Below are 27016 nucleotides of genomic sequence, written 5' to 3'. Positions count from 1 at the left end.
AGAGGCAGAAGAGATTAAGAAGAGGTGGAAAAATTACACAGAAGAACTATACAAGAATGAGCTTAACATCCCTGATAATCACGATGAGGTGGTCACTGACCTTGAGCCAGATATCCTAGAATGTGAAGTGAAGTGGGCCTTAGAAAAGCTGAGCAATAACAAAGCTAGTGGAGGTGACAGTATTCCAGCTGAGCTATTCAAAATCTTAAAAGATGATGCAGTAAAAGTGCTACACTCAATTTGCCAGTAAATTTGGAAAACTCAACAGTGGCCACAGGATTGGAAAAGATCAGTTTACATTCCAATTCCAAAGAAAGGCAGTGCCAAAGAATGTTCAAACTATCGTACCATTGCACTCATTTCTCATGCTAGTAAAGTTATGCTTAAAATCCTACAAGCTAGACTCCAGCAGTATGTGGATTGAGAACTACCAGAAGTACAGGGAGGATTTCGAAGAGGCAGAGGAACTAGAGATCAAATTGCCAACATACGCTGGATCATGGACAAAGCTAGAGAGTTCCAGAAAAACATCTACTTCTGCTTCATTGACTATGCTAAAGCCTTTGATTGTGTGGATCATAACAAACTGTGGCAAGTTCTTAAAGAGATGGGCGTACCAGACCATCTTATTTGTCTCTTGAGAAACCTATATGTGGGCCAAGAAGCAACAGTGAGAACTGGACATGGAACCACTGATTGGTTCAAAATTGGGAAAGGAGTCCGGCAAGGCTGTATACTGTTGCCCTGCCTATTTAACTTATATGCAGAGCACATCATGAGAAAGGCAGGGCTAGATGAATCAAAAGTTGGAATTAAGATTGCCAGAAGAAATATCAACAACCTAAGGTATGTAGATGATACCACTCTAATGGCAGAAAGTGAAGAAGAACTAAAGATCCTCTTGTTGTGGTTGAAGAAGGAGAGTGCAAAACCTGGATTGAAACTTAACATTAAGAAAACCAAGATCATGGCATCCAGCCCTCTCAATTCCTGGCAAATAGATGGGGAAGAAATGGAGGTAGTGACATATTTTATTTTCCTGGGCTCCAAGGTCACCTCAGATGGGGACTGCAGGCAAAAAATTAAAAGACGCTTGCTCCTGGGGAGGAAAGCCATGGCAAATCTAGACCGCACACTAAAAAGCAGAGACCTCAGCCTGCCAACAAAAGTGCATATAGTCAAGGCTATGGTCTTCCCAGTTGCAATGTATGGCAGTGAAAGCTGGACCATAAAAATGCTGAGCGCCAAATAAGCGATAAAACCGGTCAGTCCTAGAGGAGATCAACCCTAACTGCTCTTTAGACGGACAGATCCTGAAGCTAAAACTCAAATACTTTGGCCACCTAATGAGAAGGAAGGACTCACTGGAGAAGAGCCTAATGCTGGGAAAGATTGAGGGCAATAGAAGAAGGGGATGACGGAGAATGAGGTGGCTGGATGCAGTCACTGAAGCGGTAGGCGTGAGCTTAAATGGACTCCAGAAGATGGTAGAGGACAGGAAGGCCTGGAGGAATGTTGTCCATAGGGTCGCGAGGGGTCAGACACAGCTTCGCAGCTAACAACAACAATACAGTAAGTATTAGTAAGCAAAATATCTTTACACTATTTATTTAATTAATTTTAGGAGTGTCTGCCTTTATAGGTAGATTGTGTTTAAAACATTTTAAGGTTTTAAATTTTAAATTTTAAATTCTTTTGGGGCTATTAATTTTATTTTATTTTAATTTGTACATTGCACTGTTTTAATTTGCCCTGTAAACCGCCCTGAGTCCCTCGGGAAAAGGCCGGTATATAATTCGAAACAAATAAATCGAAACAAATAAAAAGACACTGTGGAAGAGGAAAAATGTTTTATAGGACAAAACTGAGACTGATCTGAAAATTAATTTTAAAAAGACAGGCTACGAGAATGATATGCAAAAAGATGCTACACTACATATACAAATGAAACTGGCTGTTAATTAAAAGAGAAATGCATAGAACACACCCAAAAAATTACCTGGATAACTTTCATATATTTTTAAAAAGATTTATTTAATCTTTGAAAAATTTTGTGAGAAAGGACAAAGAAAAAATAAAAAGAAATAAAATTTTAGGACATCATCGGAATAGACTATAGATTAAGATTCTTAGAAGTAAAATGAAGGAATATAAAGTTGATTTATTTGATCAAAGTTAAAATAGACATGTTGAAATCTCTGGTACCCCATAATGGAATTTTGCTGATCAGGCCTGAATGAGGAGTTGATTATAAATAAAGAATGGGTTTTGGGAAGAAAAGATTATTTGTTGTAATTTAGGAGAAGGTTATCAGTTAGGAAAATTATTTATACTTGTGATGATGTAAAAGGCCATTTCTTCATATATTTCTTTTCTTTTTCTTTACTAATTATTATTCCTACTTTCTTTGCTATTATTCTTTTTACTTTTTATTTTCTATTTTTCTTTTTGTTTATTTTTTAGTTTGTACTGAATTTTTACATTAATTGTAATTTTTAATAAAATTACTATTAAAAGCAAGATATATTGCTGAACTAATAATAAAATCTGGATACCAACCTAGCTTCTACTTGTTAATTTGGCTTAAGGAACTGAAAAAGCTTCTTGGATGAGAAGTGAAACATCTTCAAGGAAAACAAAGTCCAGTTGCCTTTTGAAAAAGCATCCATGACCTGGATTACTGAGAGTGTCCACAGACATTTGATTAAGGAAGCATGAGAGCTATTTGAAAAGCATGAGTGAGAGCTATTTGAAAAGCATCAGCATTTTAAATAAGATTATTCACATAAGCATTTAATTGACATAAAAATGTAGAAATAACAGGACATGTTTTTAAACAATTCCTTTGTATTATTCCCCATGTTATATTTATTTCAAAGGAATAATAGTAATAACAGTAATATCCATAGTGACGCTATCTACCAACAATGCTCAGAGATGTATTGGCACAGTGATGGCATTTCCTCAGTCTCTACTGCCACCTGGTGGGAGAACACTAGAGATGCATGCTGTGGATCCCTGCTGCTCGACTCAGCAAGGAGTGCAGAGTGCAAAATGAAGAGTCTGGAGCAATCAAGCATATTGATTCCCTTTTTTCCCCTCCCAGATGGAGTCTGCTTCCTCATCACATGGAAAGCATACATGTGTGGGCATGATTAATACCCCATGTACAGATCTACCCTCTTCAGAAGACATAATCATATTTTAGTCACATAGCTCTATGTGAAGCTCATAGGTCAAGGAAATAATTCTGATAAAGAGAAAGAAATCCATCTTGGATGAAAAATGGCTTTATGAGAGCATTTGCTCTGCTTAACAGAGTATTCAACATAATACAAATCTGGCTAAGAGCTGTCCAGTGACTACTATTATCCTTGTTCCTGCTAGACAACACTGGGAATATGTTATATTTTTAATTGTTGAAAGCTATCTCATGTGTTAGAAGAAACAGGCAGGGTATAAATTCAGTAACAAAATAACATGAAATAAAAATAGAACCACATTTATGGCAAGGTTTACCTCTAATCATTTCCACCGAGACATTTTTTGCCAATAAGTGTGCTGCAAGGGAGTGGAGTCAATATTTTAACCCTTCAAAAGTGATTGACCTACAGTTCCAGACTGATATTCCAGGAGTTATTCTGGAAACACAAGACATCTCCTTAGCAAGATCATGTCTATAGAAACATACAATGTACCAGATCAGGAAATCTGAGAGAGTACGCTGATCTGATCTTTAGGCAGAAAACAATTCCATAAAATCATATCTGACCTACTGTACTCAGATCACGTGCAGGACTTACCTCCCTCTGAAGTTACTTCTTTGAATTTCCACCCCAGTAAATCCATCTTCATATGCTTCCAGGTTGAACTTCTCATATACTATCTTCCATTACACTACTTGATTTGCAGGGTCGGTCATGTTTCTGTTATCTTCTGTTGTTTCAGTTTGAGTTAACTTCAGTTTAGTGTTCCTGTCATGTTAACTGCTTTGCTGCTGAACAGTTTCAAGCTCTTCTTAGCATGTTGGAGAGGCTGGTATGTTGACTATTTTTGCTCTTCTGTGCAGTTAATCCTAGATTAGAAAAGAATGTTTGGTGCCCTCTTGATAGCGCATTCACTGGTACATAGGAAAGGACATTGCTCAAAGGCCTGACCACTCCTGATGTAAAACAAAGTGGGATGTGGGACTACCCTCTACTTTCTACATCTTCTTTATGGAGAATGAAGATTTTGGAAGTCAACTCAAAACTTATTTTAAAATAAACTACAATGATCAATACATATTTTATGGGCAGAATGATAAGTGTTTTGTCCTGTTTTTGTTGTGAGGAATTACAGCCTGGAATGGAAGGAAAAATTATTTGATCATGATTTTAAAGGAGGTTTTGAGAGTTACAGAGCTTGGTGAAACTCTGATCAGAGAGAGAGCAATTATCAAGGAATAATTCTACAACTGGTAGTCCTTTATGAAATTGTGATTCTGTCCACTAGTAATAATAGTTTTCCTTCAGAGGGCTAGTTAGATTTCCTCTGCAACTCCAGAATCAGAAAAGACACTAAGGCCTGCCTTTGCCTGGTTTCTAATAATTTATACATCTTTGTACATGAGTTTTAAGTTTGTTTTTTAATTATACCATTTGCAATTTTAAAATTTGATTCTCAGTATCCATTATTGTGCATTTATCTTTATTGGGTTTTTAGTTTTGTTTAAGCTCATTATTCTCCAAACAAACATTTTCCATGCATTGATGACATTACCTAGCCTGTTAATGAAACATCTGCTGGAGAGCAACCAAGCCTAAACAACAGCAAGAACCCAAAAGTTCATTTCTGAGCTACATATATTCAGTATATTAGATACATTAACATAAATAAAGGCAGATGCTTACAGAATAAATGGAGACAGTCAGGTTGACATATGCTGATGATACATGTCTATTACAGCACAGATGGATGGTTCTATGAAATCTGATGACTGAACATACAAAAAGGTATTGGGGTTTTTTAATGAACTTATGCCCAAGGTTACGTCTTGCTATCAAACATTGAATTTGAAAGGGAAAAGGAAAAGCATACCCAACATGGACAGAATTCACAAAAATGAAGAAGGAATTACACTGATTTGTGTACATAAAATCTTCTGAGTAGTGCAGTGGACGAGAGGTGAAGACGCTCCCCTCCCACTCAGAAGGTTAAGAGTTCAATCCTAGGCAGAGACAAATGTTTCTCTATCAGGGCACAAAGAGAAAATATCTGCTGTGAACTCTGCATAGAGGTCAGGTATCAACTCCAGTCACCCCAGCTCCACCCTGAAGCAAGGGATTACAGGGTCATAAAAAGAAAAAATATAGACATAAAGCCTTTCCTTCCCCAAATTCTACATGTGATTTTGAGAAATTGATGTCAGAAATTTACATCACTATAATACACTCCCTTGATTCCTCACTACAATTTCTTTTGGCTTCTGCTTATGGTTCCTTTACTTAGAATTTGTTTTACATTCAGAATTCAGGAGAGTTTTCATGCAACTAATATGCAAATATTATGGAAATATCAATATTGGGAAGAATGAGTCACTTCATTATTATACTGTATGGAAGGGGTTAGACAAATTGTGATTGCCATTAAGGTATAATATTTTATATACTGATGCAAGAAAACAAGTCTGTTAGATAAAAAATACACATTAATATATTCCTAGTTAGAATGGATAGTATCATCACAGTGTCTAACACACTGTTCCAATTCAAAAGGTTTGTTGAAGTGGTTGCAATCATTGATGCAATGGAAATGTGTCTGTCAACCTTTGTTTAATCCTTAGCATCTGGCAGTCAGTGCTATCCAATATCCAAGATTTAATTCAAATATCATGGAGCATAGCCACTAAGAGCCTATAGCCCATGAATTTGTATAATACGACTTTTCCTGATCTTGAGGCTCCTGTCAGCCTTGGACAAAATTTCCAAATGTGTCATACCACAACTTTCTAATTCCAAGGAAAGTAGACTGAGAATTATATTTATTGTAGTTCTATACGTTTGGAAAATAATGAATCTGTATAATATATAGGTGTGTGTGTACATACATATACAAATACATATACATATACATAAAACCACTCCAATATAGTTACTACATAACATTATGAAGCCAGTTTCATATTTTGAAAGGGTAACATTCATTCTCACCTCACCATCATTAATAAACTGAAGATCTCCAACCATATTGATTATGTAAACTAGAGTATTTCAGAACAGAGTGTTTGGAAACTGGAAAAATTTCTGTATGTCATTCTCAAATATCCTTGACAGGACATTTCATTCAATTTAGCATTTAAAAAACAGTCTTTGTAACTTATAAGCTCTTAAGCAAATGTAAGTGAGAGGCAAAGCTAACATGTCTGATAATTCACTCTATCTGACTGACAACTGTGCTGAATTTCCCCTGTGGTGCTAGCAAAACATTGTTACAAAAGTAATAACATACCAAGAAAAAAAGGATCATAAGGATCATGCTGTCAGCTTTAATTCTGGAGAACAAAAACCAGTGAGATGATTTCTGATAAGATCAGTCCCGTACAACTCAGGAACAGGGGTGCCAAATGTTGAATGGAGTAATATGATCTGAACTTAAAATAGCTGCCAAGTATACCATGGAGGAATAGTTCCATGAAATATGTTGCAGCATGAATTCAGAAGTAAAGTCACTGGACTGCAAGAGGTGATGAATGGAAAAGATTTTCCCTACCTTCATCCCTACCTGATATCTTCTCATGTAATTCTCCCATGCTTTTTCAATGTTTTAAAATACTGAAATTTCAATTTCTACATGGATTGCTTATGTCATGATTATGGCACGATCCTCCTCAGCTCAGAAAGTTCCAGGTTCAGTCTTTGGCATTTTCAATTCAAAGGATTAAGTGATATGACTGTTTTCATGAGGCTCTGGGAACATGCTGTCAACTAGAATAAATAATACTGAACTAGATAGACAAATATATTACAAGAACGGAAGGAAAAAATAATAGTTTAAGAAAATATACGTTGACAGTTGGGGTGTGTGGGTGGGCATCTACAAGTCAGTAATTAACTACCTAAGTAGGTGTCCTTAGTATCAATGTGTGTATTGTACTGGTATGTCCAAATAATTCTTTTTATTATACTGTGTATTGATCTGCCTTGTCAAAAAATCAGCATCCAAAAAGCATGTCATTTCTCCTGAAAATGAACAATAGGTGAACATTAATAGTAGTGATGATGCCTTGAGCAAAAGGGAAAAACAGTTGGGAATTTCTCCATTGCAATGTAACTTATCTTGCTCACATTCATTCTGCTAATTATCTGTCTATTATTATTATTATTATTATTATTATTATTATTATTATTATTATTATTTATTAATGAAAAACTACAATTATAACACCACTTCATAGCTTCACTGTGAGGCACTACACAGTTTCTTTTTACTGTTATTATGCAATAAAATTTCAATCCACCTTACATTTAAAGCTTCACAAAGACATGTTTTGATTAGAAAATGAATGTGGACTGTCTTATTATATTATAAGCTTTTAATTATGTATTAGAATATATTTGATATTTCAGATTTCTTGGCTATCCACTCATATAGCATGGTTTATATCTGCTTTTTTAATTTTATTGCCCATAATCTTTTAAGCTTGTAAGTATATTATCTATTGCTTGCATTCTTTTAAAAATATATATTTAAAAGAAAATTATTATTTTTAAAAAAATAAAGCTTTTATTATTTATTTTTCCCATTACCACAATCTCAACCTAGAAAATTATTATACACTTCTGGAATTACCATTCAGATGCCTCAATGCAACCACGTTACAGGGAATTACCACTTTTTATTGGGTCTTTCAATTAAGCCCATGGACCTCAGTAGTTAAGCTCATTGTATTCAGTTGTCAAACAGCTGGATGGGGAAGTGTTCCCATAGACCACAGGCAGGAATCCTGAGAGTTGAAGTCCACAAGTCAAAAAAGGGCCATCATTCCCCATCCCTGCCATAGACATTTTCCTAAGCATTGTTCATATATAGTGCCCACAAGACCCATTATTTTTTTAAAAAAATGCTCATATATAAAACATTACATGAAAATGGTCATGTGTTTTAAAATAACTCTATAAAAATGTTACTGAAAAATATCACCAGCAGCCAGAGAATAAATTAATATTAATGAAAAATCCTAAGGACAGCAAACAAATCAGAAGGCTGAAGGAATGGTAGGTAGATGTCTAAATAAGGCCATTTCCATCAAATTTATTGGATGAGTCAGAATAGTTTCCTAGTAAAAGCATATGATCCAAAGGCAACTGGATCTGAAAGCAATTGGAGATAAGGAAGCTTGGCTTTTTCATAGAGTGGGAAATAGTATGGAACATTAAACCAGCTTTGAGATCTATGGGAAGAATAAATGCATAACAACCAGATTAGTAAAATGCATATCCAGGCAAACAGCAAGTTTTATGTTTTGCTAATATAATGAAATTTAGCACCATCATTTGGAGAGAAACAGAGAGCAAGAAGAAAAGAAAAACCTTCTTTTATACAAATATTTTCCTCATTAAGTTTATTTTTTTAAAAAAACGGGAACATATACACTAATTTTTTTTCATAGAAAACATATGTCAAATACATATATATGTATTTTCCTAAAGAAATCCAATTATCATATGTTGCCGCAAATGATGAGATAAAAATTTTATCTTTGAAATCTGCTCCTATTTGCAAGAAGCAGATTTGGCATACTTTCAATTGTTAATCACTTTCTCCTGGTGAATAGATGATGCCATGACTAGCCAGCCTCTAGTCATATTCTGAGGCATACAGGTATTCCTCCTATACTGGTAGTGTATTCAGACAACAGAGAAGGCTTTGGAAAAATGAAGACAGAAGTTCCATAAAAATGGTCACTTTAAATATTTATCAGAACATAATCGTGCTGGCTTTAATTCTACACCGAACCACTGTGGTAAGAGGAGAAGAGAGAAAATCAAAAGAGGGGATTATATTATAGTGAAAGAGATGTAAACAGACTGTTAAGAGACATACTTTCTTGCTATTACCAAAAATAGAGGATGGAACAAGTTTTCCAATGAAAGCATGGTTTTAATTTTAAAAAGTGAATGATTGCAAAATGATAAGAAATAAAAGGAGCAATAGTAGACTTGAGAAATGTAGACCTGGCTCCAGGCTTGAAAAATATAAGTAATATTTCTAATACCTCCTCCCTGGCCTTCCTCATTCTACCCTAACTGAATATTAACATGCATTGTCTGGCAATGGTAGTAATACATGAAGCAGCCTTCAATGCCCCCTTTACATTATCCATAGTACTTCAGTCTTACAGTAGATTAAGTTATTAAGGGGAAAGCCTATCATCCTGAGCCAGAACAAAAAGGATACCATATGTAAGGCTGGGGCCTTCTGCTCAAGTTGCAAGTAGTGAGTAGCTTTTATCAATCTGGGAGAGAAAACAAGTGGGTCGAATCAACTGTAGTCTAGATAAGAATGAAACTCAATATAGTTTTGCTTCTTCAACATGGGAAGTGTGCTGTGGTAATATATGAGTTTTTAAAAATATCATTATTCTCCATTCCATATGATCACCCTTTCTACATATCCATCATAGGTTTTCCTTCCATCCTTCCATCCATCCTTCCTTCCTTCCTTCCTATGTAAAACAACAAGTGGACTATGAAAAGGTGATTGACGGACAAAAGCTTAAACAATGTGATCAAACGGATCAAATTATAAACTATACTAGACACCAAAACATAATGTAAAAATGAAATAATTATAATTATTATATTATGCATTGTTTTGATGCCCCAGTAAGCAACAACAGCTGCTGTTTGCAATGGGCTGAGCTCGATAACTTTTATCCATCATCTTTTGTAGTTCCTTTGGATGAGCTGTTCATGATTCAGACCACATGGATTTGTTGCATTTATACTGAACAGTATCATTGGCTAAAGCATTAAATGGATAATTATTTTTAAGAACAGAACTGGTTCCTCATAGCAAAACTAATACTGAGAATTGAAACAAAAACAAATAGAGTAAGCTTTCCAAGGGACACTTGTTTGTTCAGCAAGGTTGCAAGACCAATTCAAACAATATTCTAATGAAGGACAACATATAGTCCAAACTGCTTCTCAGATGACTCTTAAGGAGACCAAAATTGGCACTTCTTTCATGAGCAATGTAGGTATTTGCATCTGGACTTCCCCATATAATTTTGCATTCTTTGTGCCTAAGAAAAGTATACAATTTGACTACAAGGCTAATTAATGATCAGACCTTATTTATTAGCTGTCGTAAGTACACAGATCCTTACACTGGAAAAATATATTGATGATAGAGAAAATTCAGATCTATATTGAATTTAAAAATGTGCCTGTTACTGGAAATTAGTATTGTTATATTATTATATAATATTAAAATGTTATTGCTAAAGACATGAAATTTGGGATCTTTCTTGTAGATTAATTGAGAAGGTTGACCTAAAAGGTCTCTCCTGTAATCTTTTCCTTACTTTCAGCAGCAAGAGAGAAGACCTAGTTTCATTGTAAATGTTCCTTCATTAAGTTGCTACTGTCAATAATGAATTGTTGAATTGGCCTGCACCTACTTCTTTTACATATTTTTTTATGTTACTACATGTAGGAATATTTGAAGAAATATGAAAGCATTATATTTCTGAAATGATTTTTATGTCCTTCATGAGAAGAATATATAAACAATGGCTACAATCCTGAGCATGTTTCTGTGAAGCAATCTTCACTGAACCTAAGCATCACACTTCCAGTATTACTGAATAGAAATATGAAATTACATTAGTCATTTAAGTCAATCTTCAATGGTACCATGAGCATTCTATGGTAGTAAGGATAACAATGTATAAAAAACATTTTTAGCACAACTTCACTACACACTAATACTTCAAGCACCAGTTACCCAGCTAATCAGAATGCAGATAAATTGTACGTCCTACCAGGAGGAACAACATGCCAGAAAACATAGCAAAAAATATTCCAACTGGAGCCAGTATAAAAGACCAGCCATAACGTACATACATAGAATAACTTGAACAGTCAATTTTCTTCTCAGCTTCATAGGTTTTGAGATCAGCCACTGCTTGGACCCAGATAACATATAGTACAACCACCATGGAGAATAGGATGCCTGACAGATGGAGAAGAAAGAATGTTTTACTAAATATTTATGGCACTCAGAAATATCTACAAAATTTAGAAAACCATTAAAACAGATTCTACAATCCTATAAATAACAATTTCACAGAATAGATTGTTAGATTTTTATCCTCCATTTTGTTCAGAATCGCAAGGAAGCATTCATGACACTCTCCCCACATTCATGATACTCTCTCCTTCCATTTTTCCTACAACTACTTTGCAAGGAAGGATGGGCTGAAAGAAAGTAAATGACCCGAAGTCACCCAGCAAGTTTATTTTGCTAAAAATGAACTAGAATCCAAGTCTGCTTCTACCCTTGTCTTCTATTCTAGTAGGAATCTTTTATGGATGGATGTAATGACATCTAAAGAAATATTTATTGGCAAACTTATTTACTAGTTACATAGGGAGCAATGTTCTAAGTTTGTTTTTATACTATATATTACTCAGCATCATCTGGACCCGTACCAGTCCGGTTTCAGACCCAGTTACAGCACAGAAACGGCATTGGTTGCACTGGTAGATGATCTCTGGCAGGCCCGGGACAGGGGCTGTTCCTCTGTCCTGGTCCTACTTGACCTCTCAGCGGCTTTTGATACCATCGACCATGGTATCTTGCTGCGATGGCTCGAGAGGTTGGGAGTGGGAGACACTGTTTTACAGTGGTTCTCCTCCTACCTCTTGGGCCATTCGCAGTTTGTATTGGCAGGGGGGCAGAGATCCACCCTGAGGCCCCTTTCTTGTGGGGTGCCTCAGGGGTCTGTTGTCTCCCCCCTCCTGTTTAACATCTATATGAAGCCACTGGGTGAGATCATTCGTGGTTTTGGAGTGAGGTATCACCAATATGCGGATGATACCCAGTTGTTCATCTCCACCCCAAACCAACCCAGTGATGCCCTTGATGTGATGTCCCGGTGCCTGGAGGCGGTACGGGTCTGGATGGGAAGGAACAGGCTCAGGCTCAACCCCTCCAAGTCCGAGTGGCTGTGGATACCGGCATCTCGTATCATCCAACATGTTCCATCTCTTTGATAGGGGGGAGGTATTGCCCCCCTCTGAAAGGGCTCGCAACTTGGGTGTCCTCCTGGATTCACAGCTTAATTTGGAAGACCATTTAACTGCTGTGACCAGGGGGGCCTTTGCAGAGGTTCGCCTGGTGCGCCAGTTGCACCCCTTTTTGGACCGAGATGCCCTATGCACGGTCACCCATGCCCTTGTCACTTCTCGCCTGGATTACTGTAACGCTCTCTACATGGGGCTGCCCTTGAAGTACACCTGGAGGCTTCAGCTGGTGCAAAATGCGGCCGTGCGGGTACTTATGTGAGTTCCTCGATACTCCCATGTTACTCCACTCCTGCGTGAGCTTCATTGGCTTCCGGTTGTCCTCCGGGTGCGATTCAAGGTGCTAGTAATTACCTTTAAAGCCCTACATGGCTTAGGCCCGGGGTATTTGTGAGACCACCTGCTGCCATTGTCAACCTCCCATCGCCTGGTTCGCTCCCACAGGGTTGGCCTACTCAGAGTTCCGTCGGTTAAGCAATGCCGGCTGACGAACCCTAGGGGGAGAGCCTTGTCTGTGGGTGCGCCGACCCTCTGGAATGAGCTGCCTCTGGAGCTGTGGATGGCCCCCGACCTTTGGTCCTTTCGCCGTGACCTGAAGACATGGATGTTTCAACAATCGGGCCTGGACTGACTATGGTGTTAAATTTGGTTTTATGGGGTTAAATTACTACGTATTGAACATATCTACTGTTTAATTATTTTTTAAATTTTGTATTTTCATGTTCTTTTTAGTTTTTATTGTTGTGAGCTACCCTGAGTCCTTAGGGAGAAGGGCAGCATATAAATATAATCAATCAATCAATCATTTTAGAAGGTCAGCACATAGATTTGTGATATCTATCTATTCATCCAATAGAGAAAATATTTGGCCCATCAATTTTTGGTTGAGGTTCGTTGAGGTTGAGAAGAGCAGATTACCAAAAACCAGTGGAGGACCAGATGCTCCAATTCTTGATTTAAACATTCATTATTTACATGACTTCTTTCAAAACAGATTGAATGCTTAATTGTACCATTGGTTTATTACCAAGATGAATGCGCCAAATGACACTTATTGTTCTGGGAGAAAAATGTTCCATTATTATGATCATCACAAATGGCCATTGCCATTCAAGCCCAGTGATTATGATTAAATTCAATAAAAATATGAATTTTTGGAAACCTTTGAGATTGCTACATAGTTCCTCTGTTCCAACCTGTTAAGACCCTTTGCTTGGACAGTTCATTAGTAAATGTGTCTTAAAGCTGTAATGAATCACAAAGGGATGGAACACATTACTTCAAAAACATAAACAATGAGTTCAGGAGAGATTTGGATAAATAAGGATTCGTCTTTCTGTTTCTCTCCATCCCGCACCATTACTCATTTTGCTATTTCATTTTTCAAGGGCACCCATATTTTATCCACAAGGTATAAGGTAACATAGGGATGAGAAGCAGGGATTAGCAGAAGTCTTCATTCCTATATACTTCTGCTTCTTTCAAAAGTAAATAAATGAGTAAGAGAAGTATCTGTATGCTGGAACAAATTCTTGATCTTCCCAGTTCCATTAGTACTACAGAGATTTTAAAATCCTTAATTTTTAAAAAATCATTCTAGACTTTGTTCTTTCTGTTGGCTTTGTCAGCAGGATGTATGTGGACATCTTCTGATCTCATAAGAACAGACTGTTCTGCTGTCAAGGCACTTCATGCACTTCACACAGCTTCAATCAAATCCTACAAAGATCTAAGGACATAAGTCAGCCTGAAGATAAAAAAGACTAAGTCACACAGTGGCTCTGAAATGGTAGCTGATCTGCATGTTTTGCTAGTAGACAACATGCAAATCAGCCTTTCTTGTATATGCGTTAGAGTAAATATATGAAGGGACAGCAATTCAAAACAAGATAAATTATGTGGGTTGAGAAAATTAAACATACATCCATCCTCCCATTATTTCCTTGCATGTTTGATTATTGATTTAAAATAATCAAATAAAGACCTCTGCTAAAAAAGCTTCTTTTTCCTTCTTGTTTAACCTCTGAACCAATGTAGAAAAGAACAGAATTTAGGAAGGATCGAGCTAGAAGAGAGTCTTCTAAATCACACATTCCATGATCTGTTTTAGCTGAGGTAAATAAAATGATATGTTTCAACTGCAGTATTTTAAATAAGGTCATAGGACTTTGATCCTCCGAAAAGCCATGAAGTGATATGGAGGGACATAAATAAGGAGCAGAAAGCTAAGAAAAAAGATAGGGTTATTCCATTGAAGAGTTGGATGGTTAGATGTAAAACTCCATCGTTATATTTAGCAGGATTTATTTTTGAGCAGACACACATAGGATTGCTCTAAATACAACTATTATCCAACATTGTCAGTACATAAGCAACATCTCTTTTGAGTCAGATTTCTCCTGTTCTGTGCATAGCATAATCTCTTGGTTAGGCCATTAAATGCTTACAGAGACTCATGTACTTTGAATAGCTTGCTCTGAATTTAGATAATTTCAAATCTATAGAATATTTTACTATATTTTGAAATTAATAAATGAGAAGAAAGCCAGGAGTACTCCAGCCACTAGCATATTATTTCCATAAAATTTGTGGGAAGGAAAATGGTAAGAAGATAAATGAAACTTGTGTTAAGGCTACCTTGACTATTCCTTCAAGGAGACAGATGGAATATAAATCCAACAAAGTGTCTATATTCTGAAACAGGATGGTATAGAATTTATCAGAAAGTTGTAAGAACCAAAGTTTGGAATAGAAATGGAGCAACTGATGAAGAATCACTTAAGGATAATGTTGTAGAGTAATTTGGTTATTGAGTCAGGCATAGTTTAACAAGGCTAAAATTAATTGTTCAAGACCCTGAATTTGTGGCAGAAGTGGGGACTGAGTAGGAGGAGTAAGAATAGTATCTATAATAAAATAAAAATGACTGCATGTAGTAACAGAAATATTTACACAGAACTACAGATCAATCCAAAAGAATGGAACAAGGGAAAGAAAAGATACATATTTGGGTCCTGGATGTCAGATCTGGGTTCTAAACAAGTATGCATGTATTCTGCAGAAACACCTGATGAGTTGTTTCTGAAAGAGATAGAAATGACTGGAAGTAAGGCTCTTATTTTCTTGGTCTGTCAGGAGAGGGAGACAAAGTTTGAGGGTTGATCTTGAAGGAGAGAATTAGGTTCAAACTAAGTTTTCTATTGTCTTTCCAAAGGCTTCAAAATAAATTTTGATATTTTTTCTTGAAGAAACTACCACAATTCCAAGAGTACTTTCCTAAATGGATTACTTCCTTGCTACATAAACAAGAAGGCATTCTTAGATGCTGTCCCACAAAATATGTGGAGGTTAGATTATCTTCTGGAGATATTTTGAAAATGGCATGCATTACATTGTGAAGAATAAGGATTTTATGATAGATAAATACATGGACATAGAATGATTGGGATATATACATATACACATAATTTTTTTAAAAAAATGTTAACCCTTTCTTCAATGAGGCTTTTTCAAGAAACATGCCCATAGATATCCAAGGTATTTTATATTTAGTACTCAAAACCCTCCCTGGGTCTTTGCATTGCATCTATGGCCTGAACCACACAGCCTACAATTTTAGGATAAGGAATATTGCTTTGAGACAACTAACATGTGAAACTTACCAGCCGCAATGAAAAAACTTCCTCCTATTTTGTAGAGGATGTGACTACCAAAAGGTGCAGCACAGATGATGAAGAAACTAGCAACAACCACAGTGACCACTCCAAGGAGCATGAAAATTGACCAGAAACCACGATAAACTGGAAATGGGGACAGAAGAATATTGAAAAGAGATTTTAGAGAATAACAGACAATTTTTACAAAATCTGTTCAGCCTTCCCTGGCATTTTTTTTTATATTAGCAATCTGAACATTTATTCCAATACAGCCTCCTGGTAATCAGTAATCTAAAGCACCATATGTCCTGCATTAGAAAGGAATGCCAAATACTATCAGATCATCTTGGAATATAATGATGCATGTGAAAAGTGTTATGAATCCCTATTGCTTGGTATCTGCTGGAGAGACATGTGGTTAATCAGTTCACTTTTTTCTTGGCCAATGGAAATTGTTTATAAAATAATGTGCTGAACTATAGCCAAGATTCTTCAAGATATTTGCAGGGTTTTACCAGATACAATTGATCTTACTAAAGTAGAAACAGAGCCTAGAGACAATGCAAAGAAAAGTTTAAAACATAGCCAAGATAAGTCACAAAAATGTTGAAAACCAGAATTGAGTGCTTTTAAGAAATGTATACTGTATATTCATCAAAATGTATTTACACATGGTTTTAAAATCCAAACTGAAAGTATCAATGGAAAGACAAGCCAAAATATGAATTCTAAAAAAAGTCAGAATTGCTAATAACTAGAGCTATTCAGACAGTACATTTCTTTGTGTATTTTTCAAAGCAAATATCAAAAATCATTGTGTTAAGGATAAGCAATAATAAAGGTTCTGGATAATGATCAATGCATTAAGAGTCTGGTAACATATGTTGTTCTTCCCCTCAAATATTCATAATAATAAACTAATTGACTAATTAGGCATCTATTTTTAAGAAACTCTTTATAAAAACTAGAATCATGGAAATCCATTTATTTTATTCATTATGAATATAAATATAAAAGTAGGAAAATGTTAAATTATTGTGAAAAGGCCTAAGTATGAAATCATTTGTATACAACTAAAATATACATCCCACTACAATAAAAACAGTTTAGAATTATTCATAATATTAATATTTAGACTATATTTTCAACTACTGTTTTATGAATGGAGTTGCATAAAATAGTTTAAACTGTATGAGCCTTCTATAAATTAATTTTCCACATACTTTATTAATAAAGGAAGTACTACTATTTCAATATTTTTTAAGATTTTAAATGAAACTTTATTTACACTGTAATGCAAATAATTTTAATTCTAAAAAAGACTGTAAATGTATTAGGGTTGCTATGTTTCTTAATGTATAAATGACAGTCCTTTTAAAAAAAAGGGTTGTTAGAATCTAATCTTGGTCACAGCACTTGCTATTATACTCTGTTTATATGGTATAACCTAAACAAGTTGCCCAGAGTCATTTTGCAGAGTGAGATGGGTGGCATATAAATTAAATACAAAATCAAGAAAAATATTTTTTTTAATTTACATCATGTACACAATTGCAATTGCAAATATTACATAAAACCATGTCTTATTTTCCAACTGCCTTGGTGCAGTATCCTCTCAATAAGTAATTATACTTTACTATAAAATAGATTATATATGCTTTGATTATGAATCTATACATTAATTTTGTTTATTTTAAATATATACTTCTAGCTATGTTATGATGGCAGATCAAAAGTTTATTTTGATATAAAATATAAAAATGTAAGTGAACGGTTGGAACCCTTGTCTAAACACAATTTAATATGAATACAAGGAAGAAACTCATCTTGTGTTTTATTATAGTTTTCTACATCTTCTGGTTGAAGAAGTGGTTATTTGCACCCGACTGCTGAAGGACAGTTGAGTATCTAATGGGATCTTTCAAAATAAGATATACAAACTATAGCCTCTTTCCTTAACAGTAAACTATAGTCTCTAACATTTTCTAGAATCTTGGGCAGAATTCCTCAGTTTGAAGATTGTCATTCATAAGAAGCAATCAGTCAAAATTATTTTGTTAGTTTGTTTTTGAGAAACTGATGTAGAAACAGTTCATCTTTGTTTCTTTTTTTGTGATCAGAAATATTATTCAGGGAGCAATATGGCTAAGGAACTGGAAACTTATTATCTGCTACTTTTGGAAAGTTAAATATTCCTTTAAATTTGGGGCCCAAATTTTTCCATAGATTTCTGCACTTGCTCTCATATACACAGAAATAATAATTTATCATTATCATTAAATTTGTAAGCCATCCAAAATGAAGCAATTTATTATTTCACTGTGTGATATTTACACAATATAATTTATCAACAAATAAAGTGGAATTTGGTCTAATATTTATATTTAGGCTATTTCCAAAGTAGTAGGCCAAAAATGCACTAATGTTGCAGAATTAAGAAACTCAGACCTCGGAATCAAAAGAAGTTTGTTTTATTTTGCGCGCAAAAGGTTCAGATTAGAAAGCAAAGGCAATGTCTGAACAACTTTCCAGGAAACAAGCAAGTACATTTATAGTCTTCAAAAGTCACAGAACACGGAAATGTAACTTATGAATTCTGATTGGTTACATGAATTCTAAGCCCCCTTCTAGCTCACCCCTAGCCCCCCTTTGCAGTGCAAAAATTCTAGCTAAATATAGTGCAACCTTGCTTCTAACAATGGTCACAGGTGTCTTGCTAGCCTCTAAGTTTCCTGTGCTATGTCTGTGGTCGGCTACAAGCGAGACATATGAGGTTAGCTGTAATGGAAGCTATACTAAGGTGTTCCAGGGGTGAATGTGTGGTTTGACATTTTCCATTTCCTTGTTCTTCTTCTAACTAATACACGAATTTTTCTTTATGCCTCACTTTTGTGTCCTACCTCACATTTATGACATACAGCATTCATGTGTATTCTTTGTGTCTTTCCTTATAGCCTGTCTCACTAAAGTGGTGCTACAGGTTTCAAATCCACATGCTTTGTGTTGTTGCAATACGAATAGTTTCCATAACTAAGTATCACAACTTTTTTCTCCAGCATGTCACAGCTCTAGTTTTGGCAATGCTTCACAAGGCTAAAAATATAAAAGAGCTTGTTGGGAACAGGAAAACAAACAGGACTGAATGGGTATTTGAGCTTCATTTTTATCATAGTGATATTGCCAGTCAGAAGAGCAAATTTTTCTTAATGTCTTTCACTGAATCATAAAACTTGCAGAATTAGAAGTACCCTCAAGAAGGGGATTGACTGTTGTTTGAGTTATTGAGTGATTGATTGCAAAATCTGAAAATAATCTTCTTCTCAGGTTGCTCTTAAGGGTAGACATAACCAGTATGTTTTCTCTTCCAGTAGAATTATTAAGGAGTCTACAAATTAACTGTCTTCAATATTTGATCTACCTATTTCTTTCTACTTCTTTGTAAAGGAAAAGGTTCCAAGAAAACTGAATAGGAATAGATTCATTTATTTTTTTATTCAATAATTTGCAATTTTATGTCACTTTTTATATAACCAAATAAAGTTTGTTTGGGAAGAGGAAAGGAGATGATTTTTCAGGATAAGAGTTTCTTTAGACAAATAGCTTCCTTTTTGCAGAAATCAGCCTAATTTATGAACAATGTGATTGATGGCTCAATGTTTCTCAGGATTTTTTTATTCATCTAGCTGACCTTTTTTTATAATAGGAGTTCATGAAGTTTTTTTTTATTTAAAGAATTTGTACATTTAAAATGTTCTATTGATTTTTAAGAATTACAATCTTTAGTGCTTAATAAACAACATGTTGTATGGGTTCACATATTTGACATTAACCTCTTCAATATAAATCTGTTCAGTATTACACAATCCAGTATTTTTTCCCTGATCCTCCTTTCTTCCTCATTTTTTTCCATTTCCCCCTCATTACACAGTTACAATGTTTGGTACTATTGATGTATACAAAGTTAGATATAAGCATCTTCATCATATTTTATTAATATTATAAAAATAACAATAATATCAATTCATGAATCATTATCCTGCTTTTCATGTTCTTGTTAAGGTTTAATTTCCCATCAGTATTTCAAATATCTTTGTCAGTTATGATTTTCTCTATAATAATTACATTTATATAGCTAAAAGTTTTATTCATACCAATCCTCCTATTTTCATATTTAACATATCAAAAAAAGAAAGAAGAAAAAATGCTATTTTAATTCTAAATCATATATTTAATTATAAAAGTCTAATTATATCTAAGGGTCATCTGTTCTTTTAATCTTATTCAAATAAGTATTTAAACTTATAATGCCCCCTCTAAAAGATCAAATCTTCCTGTTTTTTAAATCTATCTCTTTCTTTCTTTCTTTCTTTGCCAAATAGCTTTCTAAGCCACGGCAATTAAATCACCCAGGAATTTTCTTTCTATTTTTTTTGAAAATTGCTTGGCATGAGGAAGACAATTTAGGTAGGGCATTTTTGGCAGGGAATTCCACCCATTTATATTCCTTAAGCAACACCCAGTTTCCTTCTCCCTCAATTTCTCTTTTCATTCACTCTCTCTCAAGTTGTAACATTTCCCCTAACAGCTCTATATTCCATTTTTAAAAATCTTCTTCCTTGCCATCAGATGTATTTTGTAGACCTAAGGGGTAGAGTCTTTTGCATTTTCATTGTTATGGCTAAGTCTTGCAGTATTTTGTTTGTATATGGTCATTTATATTTCCCTTCTTGTATCTCTTCTGTCTCTAAATCCATTTCCTCTGCTTTGTCTTCTGATTTCTGGTTTATTTGTTCATACTTTGTAGTCATTGTCTGGGGATTTTCCAGTTGTAGATTTAATTTGGAGATTTGCTCATTTATATTGTTGCTTTTAGTCTCACTATGGCTTCTGTTTATGTCTTCTTTGTATGCAACAATTGTTTGGTGAATTAGTTGTAGCATAGACTATATTTCCTTCTTAAAGGTGTTTGTTTTTTCTTTAGGCATCATTCCTGGAGATCCTCTAGTATCACCAGTCTCAGTAAGAGTAGATCAAAGTTTCATCTAGTTTTCTGGTCTTTATATATAGCCTTTATAATCCAATAGGTCCCAGAGTATAGATCCAGTCCTGAAAACAATATTTTACAGTGATCCTTTGTCTCAGGTATCCAAAAATTGTCAGTCAGGTAAAGTTGTAATACACAATGTTCAAAGTGTTCAAAATGTTTAACCTCCTTGAAAACAACTCAAAAGTCTCTCCCAGCCAGGTGTATTATATATAAATATAATAAAATAAAATAAATAAAAATAAATAGTCCAAAATCAAATTTTTCTTTCTGTCCCACTAGCTTTTGGATTAAAAGTCCAAGCTCAGTAGGTATTTATAATCCAAGAAGATCAGGGTGATAAGAATACCAAAATATTTTCCTTTATTGCCAGCTGTTCTCCCAAGCTAGAAGTCACCAAGCAGCCAGGAAACAAATTATAGTGCTGTACACAAATTCACCACTAGATGTCATTCAAAGTCCATTTTCCACTCTTAAGACAAAGGATTGATTTCTTATATTTCACTTCAATATTTTTTTCCAAAGAGAAAATCTTAACAGTTATCTCAGTTCTCAAATTTATCAAAACTGTGGCTTTAAAATTAAAATTAAAACACTGTTTCTGTTCACATTCAGAGGTTTTTAGCTTCTTGGAAGCTTTTCCCAGGAAATTCAGTTGTAAAATGGTAAAGAAAGGATCAATATTCTCACCCAGTTCCAAACATGCTGTTTACGATATAATAATTGGTGCTTTTTCTTTTTTGGTTGTCATCAGCTAATCGCCAGCCACAGGAATGTAGCCAGCCTTTCCCCTGCCAGTTTGGAGGGCTTTCCTTGGATCGAATGGAAAGACCGTCATCTCTCCATAATCAACAAGGCACGCCTCCTCTTCAATGCCTCTTCATGGCAACTTTAGGCCCTTTTTAGGGCCCTCAGCAGGGCGAAATTGGGCACGGAAGGCAGGGCCCTGCCTTCTTGTGTCCATCCCACTGTGACACAAAACCAGAAGTCCCATTTAAAGAATTTGTATGGCTGCCTATTTTATGCATGATCAACATAGGCAGCTCACAACAACATTCCATAAAATAGAAGCCAGAAAACCCCACAATATCATATGGTATATCCCATCACAACAAATAGTTTCTTATAAACTCTACATTTACATTTGCTGGGCTCACTCCTATTCTAGCTCAATGCCTGTCTTCATAGCCTTCTGGAATGGTAATAGAGTGGGGCCCTCCAAATCTGAGAAGGAAGCTCTTCCAAAGAGATGGGTTTGGAACACAGAAGGTGCAAAAAAAAAATCCCCCAAAGAGGTCTCTTGCTTGCTTGCTAGCTAGCTAGCTTGCTTATTTATTTAGAAAATTTGTATTGTTGCCTACTTGCCCATGGCAACTCAAAACGGCTTACATCAATAGAAAAACACCTTATAAAAAATAAAATAACAGGAAAAATAAAATAATATAATAATCCACCTCCACCCCAGCTACAATACACATTAAACTAGCCTCTTGCTGGACTTTATCCCACTCTGGGTTCCCTAAGCCTGCTGGTAGAACCAGGTCTTCAGTGCCTTCTGGAAGAGTGCTAAAGTGGGGGGCCAGTCTAACCTCTGAGGGAATGATGTTTCAGAGAGAGGGAGCTACCACGGAGAAGGCCCTTCTTCTGGGTCCTACCAGATGCATTCCTTAGGGGACAGGACCTGCAACATTCCTTACCTCCCTGCTCTAGTGGGTCGGGTAGATGTGACCACTAATACAGTGACTACGGTTTGAAATTTTACCAATCACATATTTGATCAATATATAAAAGACCATTTGTGGTGGAGGTAAAAATAGGCAAGATGATACTCAAGCAATCAAAATGCCACACCATTCTTTTTTTAAGATATCATAACACACAAAAAAAGAAGTGCTATGTTGTCTTGACTTTTTCACCACCACCCCCTCTCAAAATGTTGCTCTTGACCTTTTTCATATGACCTATGAAACTAAACTATTGGGAGGAACTATATCACCAATATCTTATTAAGATAATTTGATTTAATTTAGTGTATTTTAATTTTTTTAACCCCACTCAACCCATTTCTCAATTCTCGTCTTACCTTATTTTTAGGTGTAACTGTTGAGATGCTATTTAAAGGCACAATGCAATCTTCAACCTAAAAATGTTGGATTCAATTTCTTTGATAAAAGGACACTACTAATGGATACTGGCCATCTGTTTTCAGCTAGCAGTAAAGTGTTGTTTTTGACAAATTAATTTTAATTTGAACCTCCATGAGACTAGTTCTTCCCTAGAAATACTTCACTCTTTTTTTCTTTGTTAAGCATGAACTTACATTATGAACTTGAATATATGCACAGAGTTCTCAGATTATATCTACCCCACCCTTCCAATCACACAAGTCAGGATACTAGAATTTTGGTGTCTCCTTGAGCCATTCTTGCTCCTTTTAGATATCAGTTTCTTTATTGGTGAGAAAAGATTATGAGATGTGATAAGAATAAGATCACTGAAAATCAGATTACCTATTCAAAGCTGTTGCCAGGAATGAAACACAAACAAACACACACACACACACACACACACACACACACACACACACACAAAACCTGGTTTAAGACAATGCTATTTACTCTCACCTTAGAAATGTGCCTTAAGTATCACATAGACTTTTAGGGAGAAAAACCAAAATAAAAATTATACATACTGGTAAAACAATGACCCATCTGAACACAGAATCCAACCTGATGACTCTGGTGATCATAAATGAGTTATGACTATAGAGGATCTACTCACACAAGAAACAACATCCCAGGACAATGCAACACTGTGGCTTCAATTCCAAAATGGGGCTTCAGTGGCAGAAGTGATGATCTGCTTATAATTCTTAGAGCAATTGCTACTGCTGTGCTTTCTGAACAGCAGTTCTGGAATTGAACTTGAAGAATTGTAAATAATATCATAATTGCAACAAAGAATACTTACTAATTGCAGAATTATAGGTGGTTGAATTATGGGAATTTCTTAAGAAAGGAAATGGAGAGAGATAAGCATGGGTGCAGTTTTTAGAAGGTGACTGGTTCGCTGAAAAACAGTAACGAAGGCTAAATTATTAACTTGCATTTCTATACATGTTAATTTCCCCAATTTTAGAATGCTTAGGCTAGGTGCATGAATAATTGACCCTGTATGTTTAAGATCCAAGATTCTGAATTATATAATGGAAAGAAAAAAGAATTACATTCTTTTAATGGAATAGTTCTTGTAGGGCTCTATGGTGTCAGTGTCAAATCGCACAGTCTCTAGGAGTCAGGTAGCATATACACTTAAAAATAAAAATATGCTACATGATCTGGACTAGCTAAAGGCAACTGTAGGAAAAACACTACTCTGGAGGAAGTTTTGGTAGCAGTAATAGTACTGCTTGATTCACTCTGAACTGATTCAGAGTGAAACAGAAGCGGTAAAGGACTTCCCTAGAGAATTCAAGCCATTTCCCAGTGAAATGTCTATATTTACATTTTTAAGACAAACAAACAAATGCAAAATATCATTCATTGACTTTTCCTGATTCCCAGATGTCTATATTACAGAAGATCCTTATAAGGAAATCACATAAGTGTAAGAAAAACATAAACACGCATTCTTATTCCTCCCAAGTTCTTCAGTCTCTCTAATGTTTAAACTACCAGTACATTGCATAACCTTTTTGTAATTCCAATATTCTATCATCGAAAAATCATTCAGTAGACAAGTCTCCATCTAACTTTGTTCTATTAGAGTCCTAATATTTCATTTTAGGACTTTCACTATCTCCCATTTGGAATCTGGAGAGTAGCATGGAAAAAGGAGGATGCTTTTGAATTGCCTGAAAAGTGGATAGGTGGATGGGTAGAGGGAAAGAGAGAAAGACATTTGAGACATTAGTGCTTTGTTTTTATTTTTTGATGTTAGGTAAAACTTTGCTATAGTTTAGAGTTTTTATTGATGCAATTGTTTTGAATTATGGTCCTACAAACAGCAATTAGGTTTTTTATGGAAAGATGGGCAACGCTTATTTCCATAAATACTTTAAATATTTAAGAGGAACTTAAATCGATACAGTTATTATACTTCCCAAATGATTAAAACAGTTTATAAACATAACTTTATAATTTTATGTTTCTCTAGTTCTCTATGTACAATGCTTAGGAATACCGGATGCTTAGTGAGTTGGCATCTGTGCAAATCTACATAGATATTTATATAGAAAGGCTCTGTCTGTTGTTTACTTACAAAACACCTTGCTCTAGAGTAGTGCATGAGAAAAAAGAAAACATATTCAAATAAGTTCTTTCATTTCATTCAAGTGCTTGTGCAACTCTTGCACAAGCACAAACATGAAGTTGCTATTCAATCTTGTTTATATCACTATGTGAAGCATTGCTAGAAGTATTTGCAGAATGCATTTGGGCAGGCATGTTTAGAAGTGTTCTAAGATTATAGCTTTTATGTTTGCATACAGGATCATACTCCTAGAAGAAACATGCTGGGTTTTTAGTGAATGCTATGTTGGAGTGTCGCAAACCATTGCTTTCTGTGGTTGAAGTGAACCTCTCCTGAATACTGTGAATATAAAGCAGCTTAAAGAAAAGGGGTACTGTGAGCCTTCTTCAACCTCTGTCCAGAATAATATCCATTACAGATCCACATATCTGATCTTGAAGATTGGGAATCCTCTAGAACAGATTTCGAAAGAATCACAAAGAAACCCAGCAGAGAGAAGGATAATAAAAATACTCATGAAGATCCATTTTGCCATACAAAAAGGTTTCCTTCTACAGATAGAACTTATTAAAGCAGACAAATTTTAAAATGTAAGTAAGCATTCTGCATAGTAAGTCTAAACTAGATTACTTACTGTACCAAAACTTTAACATACTGCTAGGATTCTCATCAATCTTCCCATCAAACCAACATCTCCAGAAGAAACCCTCATGGTGGAACATAATTGTCTCTTCCTGCACATAAGAAATTAAAAACTCATCATACATTTGTATGAACTCATGTTCTATGTTTTATGGTGGATTGATCATAACTCCTGCTAATTCTGTATATTACTGACCAAAATAGAAATCAGAGAAAGTAACCTCCTGAATATTACTGGCTGAGGTTAATATTAAAATCAAAATGTTCCTTATGCATTCAATGGTCTTTCTAAACAAGACCAAACAGACACATCTCTGATACCACTGCAAGAGATTATTCCTAGAAATAAAAAGTATACTAACCCTAGTGCGATTCACATCTTCAGAACACTTCCCAACTTCTGTAGCCAGAAGCCAATAGTCTGTCCCAAAAGCAATCAGAAAAAACAAAATCCCAAGAGCTCCAAAGAAGCCTCCAAAAAATATTCCAACACTCAACTTCATTGCTGATTTGTTCTTTAAAAATAACTGATAGATCTAAAATATATACTTCAGGGTGGTGGGGGAGAAATGTCCTCCTTAGATAAATTTAGTTAAGAATAGTGTTGCTTATGCTATGGCTTGGATCTGTGTTCAATTAAACTGCAACCCCTAGCAAATGAAGATAGACTTCTATTTTGGGACACTCCCTGAAACATCTTTACAGTATTTTCCTTAGCTGGCGTGAGCAGCCAAAAATAGCTGACCTTCCCTTAGCGAGCTATAGCTATTGCCTTGAAATATTGTTGCACATGGTACATTCACATATGAAGAAGAGGGATGAAATTACTGTCCCGTTATTATTCTGCCTAGGTTGGATTTCAATATCCAGTGCCGACAAGCAGTAGCAATATATATACCCTGCAATCAATTTATCTTCTTCCTATAAGGAGGCAAAGAATAGTTATTCTCTGTCACAGGCAAACATACAAAGTACAGTGAAAATTAAGTTGCAGATATGTAGGCACGTTGAAGCTTATCATCAGGTAGATAGAACACTTGAGCCTCATTGACTGATTGACTGTCTCATTCCAAGACATTTAAAGCTGAAATGTGCCCACTTGCTTTTTTTAAACTGTGTTTAAATGAGAG

General features: G+C 35.3%; 1 protein-coding gene across 1 annotated transcript; it reads right to left on the bottom strand.

Moving 5' to 3' along the window:
- Positions 1-5922: 5922 nt before the first annotated feature.
- On the bottom strand, positions 5923-26504 carry TMEM182 (transmembrane protein 182). Its single transcript, XM_081326470.1, has 5 exons — positions 26249-26504; positions 25879-25978; positions 23964-24062; positions 15956-16093; positions 5923-11220 (listed from the first exon to the last, which is right to left on the bottom strand). Exons 1-5 carry the CDS (start codon positions 26387-26389, stop codon positions 10997-10999), a joined length of 702 nt encoding a protein of 233 aa, XP_081182596.1. The 5' UTR covers positions 26390-26504; the 3' UTR covers positions 5923-10996.
- Between the last annotated feature and the right edge of the window lie 512 nt (positions 26505-27016).

This window comes from Vipera berus (genome assembly GCF_964194415.1).
Source record: "Vipera berus genome assembly, chromosome: 4".
Classification (NCBI taxonomy): Eukaryota; Metazoa; Chordata; class Lepidosauria; order Squamata; family Viperidae; genus Vipera; species Vipera berus.
This window is presented reverse-complemented; position numbering and strand designations above follow the sequence as displayed.

What these genes read in the sequence shown, in the direction of transcription:
- TMEM182 (XM_081326470.1), bottom strand. Translation starts at nt 26,389, where the DNA reads ATGAAGTTGAGTGTTGGAATATTTTTTGGAGGCTTCTTTGGAGCTCTT. An exon ending in AAGATGTGAATCGCACTAGG is followed by an intron (nt 25,979 to 26,248) that starts GTTAGTATACTT and finishes TCTTATGTGCAG; the next exon opens with GAAGAGACAATTATGTTCCA. An exon ending in CACCTATAATTCTGCAATTA is followed by an intron (nt 16,094 to 23,963) that starts GTAAGTATTCTT and finishes CCCCATTTCCAG; the next exon opens with TTTATCGTGGTTTCTGGTCA.